Source organism: Oncorhynchus clarkii, chromosome 5, assembly GCF_045791955.1.
Source record: "Oncorhynchus clarkii lewisi isolate Uvic-CL-2024 chromosome 5, UVic_Ocla_1.0, whole genome shotgun sequence".
NCBI classification, from domain to species: Eukaryota; Metazoa; Chordata; class Actinopteri; order Salmoniformes; family Salmonidae; genus Oncorhynchus; species Oncorhynchus clarkii.
Genome location: NC_092151.1, coordinates 95,863,558 through 95,869,732, shown reverse-complemented (window position 1 = coordinate 95,869,732; position 6,175 = coordinate 95,863,558). Strand labels below are relative to the sequence as shown.

The window sequence follows — 6,175 nt, the reverse complement described above, 5'->3', positions numbered from 1 at the left end:
ACCAGAACACCTGCTTTTACATAAAGAGTAGAACCAGAACACCTGCTTTTACATAGAGAGTAGAACCAGAACACCTGCTTTTACATAAAGAGTAGAACCAGAACACCTGCTTTTACATAGAGAGTAGAACCAGAACACCTGCTTTTACATAAAGAGTAGAACCAGAACACCTGCTTTTACATAAAGAGTAGAACCAGAACACCTGCTTTTAATCTATGATTTGACTATTAGATGTTCAACGTTTCTTTTGAAATTTTTTTTTAAAAGGAACAGTTTCACTGTATTGAAACGAAAGTAAAATAAGTGACAGATTAATCACTAATCATATGAAATAAATAATGTACAGAAATGACTGTCAAAACCAACAAAAATAACTACGGCTTTAAAAGGATGATGAAACATGGAGAAATGTTGGGGTCAAGAGCCTTTTAAAATCTTCCTAGAATGTGACAAGGGTGTTTGCTGAATGCTGACTTATTGAGTTCTCCATGCGGTCTATATTAAAGGGCACTTCTTTTAATATAACAGGGTTTAATTCAATATTGGTGCAGAACTTCTACTTAAAACATCAAAGGGAGGCAAAAGGTACTCTTTGTGGAACGACCTATGGGCTAATAAGATTATTTTTGTGTTTGTGGTATGGGATAATGTTAATTAGTAACGTAATATACTCAAATTTCCCAGAAAAATCCACCCTTACTCCTAAATGATCTGCCTGCTCCTAACCTTACCTATAATGTCCTTCCTTGGAGGGAATCTGAAGGGCACGATGCATAGTGGCACTGGTAACTGTGGAGTTTGACACCACACACACTGGCACCTGCCAGTCACCTGGGAACACCTACTGGATGAAAGGGCTATAAGAGGAAGGTCATTACATTGCTGTTACTGAATGAAAAAAAAATCTAAACAGGATCCAATTGGAACGACCCAACTCTGACGTCACCCCATTGAAGTTTACATTTAAAATGGTTGAGGTAAGGGTTAAGGTTAGGGTAAGGGTTAAGGTTTGGAGTAGAGTTTAGGGTAGGGACATTCCAAGGATACCGGATCACTAACCGTTTCTGAATTGACATTGTGGATTTTTGTACTTTATTCCAATAAGTAAAATAATCAAGGTTTTCTTATTACCATTATCCATTGAAATATGCAAACGAGAAAATAATAGAAAGATGCATAATAAAAAAGACAATTACACTAGAAGAATATTAGCTTATAAAACGTGAATCTTTAAAGCGCATGGAAAATAGATTATATCCCAGTTTCTTGTGGTTTCTTGAAACATTGCGCCCTCTTGTGGTCAGAAAGGTACATAGCCAGGTGTAATATCATTTCTCCATCTTCCGCCATTTCTTACGCAACATCCGGTTGTGCAGCAGCCATTTTGTCTGTTCATGCAAGTCCACCCCTTACGTTCAAGAACTGCGTTCCCACTTCGAAATTACCCGAAATATTGTATTTATATCGCTTTATTTATACTATGTAGTACTTTAAAACGGATTTAAAAAATCCGTTTAATATTAAAAGTTCGAAAAGGATATTTTCTTCGAAATAAATATCGTAATTTGTGTTGTGCGCACGGATAATTAAGGTTATGTCGTGCGAGGAAAGCTACTTAGCCATCAGACGTTATCTGTCCGACGAGCGGGAGCCGTACGCACCGGGGACCCATGGCAATACTAAAAGAAAGATACGTAAAGCAGCCGCTTGCTATGTCGTGCGGAATGGCACACTGTACTACCAGAGAAGGCAGAAGGGCCTGGATGAATTCACCGAGTTGGAAGTGGTGTTGCAGGCAGGACGGAGGAAGGAACTTATCGACGAGTCACACATTGTGGCCGGAGGAGAGCACCTCAACCAGCATCACACTTGGGAATCAATTTCTCAGAAGTATTGGTGGAGAGGTAAAATAGCATAAAACTGCTCAAATGAACTGGCAACAATTTATTTTATTTTATCTAGGTCTGAGAACATGCGTAAAACAAAACACCAGTTGACAGTCTTCCCTAACAGTTTATCTATGGCTTGCTAGATAGCTAACCAGTGTTTGATTGGTCAATGCAGGGCATGCTTGTCAACACACGCCACTCATCAATATTCAAATGTAATGCCAATCTCTCCACATTCATGCTCAACATCTTTCAAAAACAGAAGTTAGTCCTTAAATGAATCAAATTTTTTATTAATGTGATGAGAGCAGTACTAATGCACCATAATAATGAATGTCAAATTGTATTTGTCACACATGGTTAGCAGATGTTAATGCGAGTGTAGCGAAATGCTTGTGCTTCTAGTTCCGACAATGCAGTAATAACCAACGAGTAATCTAACCTAACAATTCCACAACTACTACCTTATACACACAAGTGTAAGGGGATAAAGAATATGTACATAAAGATATATGAATGAGTGATGGTACAGAACGGCATAGGCAAGATACAGTAGATGGTATCGAGTACAGTATGTACAAATGAGATGAGTATGTAAACAAAGTGGCATAGTTTAAAGTGGCTAGTGATACATGTATTACATAAGGATACAGTAGATGATATAGAGTACAGTATATACATATGAGATGAGTAATGTAGGGTATGTAAACATTATATTAAGTGGCATTGTTTAAAGTGGCTAGTGATATATTTTTTTACATTCATTTCCATAAATTTCCATTATTAAAGTGGCTGGAGTTGAGTCAATGTGTTGGCAGCAGCCACTCAATGTTAGTGGTAGCTGTTAAACAGGCTGATGGCCTTGAGATAGAAGCTGTTTTTCAGTCTCTCAGTCCCAGCTTTGATGCACCTGTACTGACCTCGTCTTCTGGATGATAGCGGGGTGAACAGGCAGTGGCTCGGGTGGTTGATGTCCTGGAGGGCAGGTAGTTTACCCCCGGTGATGCGTTGTGCAGACCTCACTACCCTCTGGAGAAGAGGTCGTCCGATTAATCGGAATGGCCGATTAATTAGGGTATTTTTGGGCACCGATTTAAAAATTTAAATAATAATAAAAACGGTTTTTATACTTTTATTTAACTAGTCAGTTAAGAACAAATTCTTATTATCAATGACGGCCTGGGAACAGTGGGTTAACTGGTCTAGGAACAGTGGGTTAACTGGTCTAGGAACAGTGGATTAACTGGTCTAGGAACAGTGGGTTAACTGGTCTAGGAACAGTGGATTAACTGGTCTAGGAACAGTGGGTTAACTGGTCTAGGAACAGTGGGTTAACTGGTCTAGGAACAGTGGGTTAACTGGTCTAGGAACAGTGGATTAACTGGTCTAGGAACAGTGGGTTAACTGGCCTAGGAACAGTGTGTTAACTGGTCTAGGAACAGTGGGTTAACTGGTCTAGGAACAGTGGGTTAACTGGTCTAGGAACAGTGGGTTAACTGGTCTAGGAACAGTGGGTTAACTGGTCTAGGAACAGTGGGTTAACTGGTCTAGGAACAGTGGGTTAACTGGTCTAGGAACAGTGGGTTAACTGGTCTAGGAACAGTGGGTTAACTGGTCTAGGAACAGTGGGTTAACTGGTCTAGGAACAGTGGGTTAACTGGTCTAGGAACAGTGGGTTAACTGGTCTAGGAACAGTGGGTTAACTGGTCTAGGAACAGTGGGGTTAACTGGTCTAGGAACAGTGGATTAACTGGTCTAGGAACAGTGGGTTAACTGGTCTAGGAACAGTGGGTTAACTGGTCTAGGAACAGTGGGTTAACTGGTCTAGGAACAGTGGGGTTAACTGGTCTAGGAACAGTGGATTAACTGGTCTAGGAACAGTGGGTTAACTGGTCTAGGAACAGTGGATTAACTGGTCTAGGAACAGTGGGGTTAACTGGTCTAGGAACAGTGGGTTAACTGGTCTAGGAACAGTGGATTAACTGGTCTAGGAACAGTGGGTTAACTGGTCTAGGAACAGTGGGTTAACTGGCCTAGGAACAGTGGATTAACTGGTCTAGGAACAGTGGGTTAACTGGTCTAGGAACAGTGGATTAACTGCCTGTTCAGGGGCAGAATGACAGATTTTCACCTTGTCAGCTCGGGGGATATATTCTTGCAACCTTACAGTTAACTTGTCCAACGCAATAACGGCCTGCCTCTCTCTCGTTGCACTCCACAAGCAGACTGCCTGTTACGCGATTGCAGTAAGCCAAAGTAAGTTGCTCGCTATCATTAAACTTCTACTTATCTTATAAAAAACAATCATAATCACTAGTTAACTACACATGGTTGATGATATTACTAGATATTATCTAGCGTGTAGCGAAATGCATATAATCTGACTGAGCATACAAGTATCTGACTGAGCGGTGGTAGGCAGAAGCAGGCGCCTAAACATTCATTCAAACAGCACTGCACGTTTTGCCAGCGGCTCTTGGTTGTGCGTCAAGCATTGCCCTGTTTATGACTTCAAGCCTATCAACTCCCGAGATGAGGCTGGTGTAACCGACGTGAAATGGCTGGCTAGTTAGCGCGCGCTAATAGTGTTTCAAACGTCACTCACTCTGAGCCTTGGTGGTTGTTTCCCTTCCTCTGCATGGGTAACGCTGCTTCGATGGTGGCTGTTGTCATTGTGTTGCTGGGTCGAGCCCAGGGAGGAGCGAGGAGAGGGACGGAAGCTATACTGTTACACTGGCAATACTATAGTGCCTATAAGAACATCCAATAGTCAAAGGTTAATGAAATACAAATGGTATAGAAGGAAATAGTCCTATAATAACTACAATAACTACAACCTAAAACTTCTTACCTGGGAATATTGAAGACTCCTGTTAAAAGGAACCACCAGCTTTCATATGTTCTCATGTTCTGAGCAAGGAACTGAAACGTTAGCTTTCTTACATGGCACATATTGCACTTTTACTTTCTTCTCCAACACTTTGTTTTTGCATTATTTAAACCAAATTGAACATGTTTCATTATTTACTTGAGGCTAAATTGATTTTATTGATATATTATATTAAGTTAAAACAAGTGTTCATTCAGTATTGTTGTAATTGTCATTATTACAAATAAATAAATAAAATGTCTGATTAATCGGTATCGGCTTTTTTGGTCCTCCAATAATCGGTATCGGCGTTGAAAAATCGTAATTGGTCGATCTCTACTCTGGAGAGCCTTACGGTTGTGGGCGGGGCAGTTGCCGTACCAGGCGGTGATGCTCTCGATTGTGCATCTGTAGAAGTTTGTGAGTGCTTTTGGTGACAAGCCAAATTTCTTCAGCCTCCTGAGGTTGAAGAGGCGCTGCTGCGCCGCCTTCACCACTCTGTCTGTGTGGGTGGACCAATTCAGTTTGTCCGTGATGTGTACGCCGAGGAACTTAACTTACTACCCTCTCCACTACTGTCCTGTCGATGTGGATAGGGGGGTGCTCCCTCTGCTGTTTCCTGAAGTCCACAATCATCTCCTTTGTTTTGTTGACGTTGAGTGTGAGGTTATTTTCCTGACACCACACTCCGAGGGCCCTCACCTCCTCCCTGTAGGCCGTCTCGTCGTTGTTGGTAATCAAGCCTACCACTGTAGTGTCGTCCGCAAACTTGATGATTTGAGTTTGAGGCGTGCATGGCCATGCAGTCGTGGGTGAACAGGGAGTACAGGAGAGGGCTCAGAACGCACCCTTGTGGGGCCCCAGTGTTGAGGATCAGCGGGGTGGAGATGTTGTTACCTACCCTCACCACCTGGGGCGGCCCGTCAGGAAGTCCAGTACCCAGTTGCACAGGGCGGGGTCGAGACCCAGGGTCTCGAGCTTGATGACGAGCTTGGAGGGTACTATGGTGTTAAATGCTAAGCTGTAATCAATGAACAGCATTCTTACATAGGTATTCCTCTTGTCCAGATGGGTTAGGGCAGTGTGCAGTGTGGTTGAGATTGCGTTGTCTATGGACCTATTTGGGAGGTAAGCAAATTGGAGTGGGTCTAGGGTGTCAGGTAGGGTGGAGGTGATATGATCCTGGACTAGTCTCTCAAAGTATTTCATGATGACGGAAGTGAGTGCTACGGGGTCTAGCAACTGCAGCTAGTGTGTATATGCACACTGTTCATTGGTAATACATTTTGCAATGTGATTTAACCCTGTGTATCTGTCAGGTATCCTGAAGCAGGTGAAGGACTACATGAGACAATGTAGTCAGTGTCAGAACAGACAGGACCGGAGGGGGCTATCGGAGGACGATACCGGACCCAGG

General features: G+C 42.4%; 1 protein-coding gene across 7 annotated transcripts in view; it reads left to right on the top strand.

Annotated features, from left to right (window-relative positions):
- The first annotated feature begins 1,371 nt into the window (after window positions 1-1,371).
- Window positions 1,372-6,175, top strand: part of LOC139409588 (zinc finger and BTB domain-containing protein 11-like) — a 23,976-nt gene continuing 19,172 nt past the window's right edge. For 5 of the 7 annotated variants that reach the window (XM_071154973.1, XM_071154972.1, XM_071154970.1 and 2 more), the window contains exons 1-2: window positions 1,403-1,904; window positions 6,078-6,175. The exon at window positions 6,078-6,175 is cut by the window's right edge and continues 165 nt beyond it. In XM_071154973.1, coding sequence (XP_071011074.1) covers window positions 1,595-1,904; window positions 6,078-6,175 — 408 coding nt within the window. In that variant the 5' untranslated portion in view covers window positions 1,403-1,594. Of the gene's footprint in view, window positions 1,905-6,077 lie in introns of all 7 variants that reach the window. The other 2 variants (XM_071154967.1, XM_071154968.1) reach the window with 2 other exon arrangements.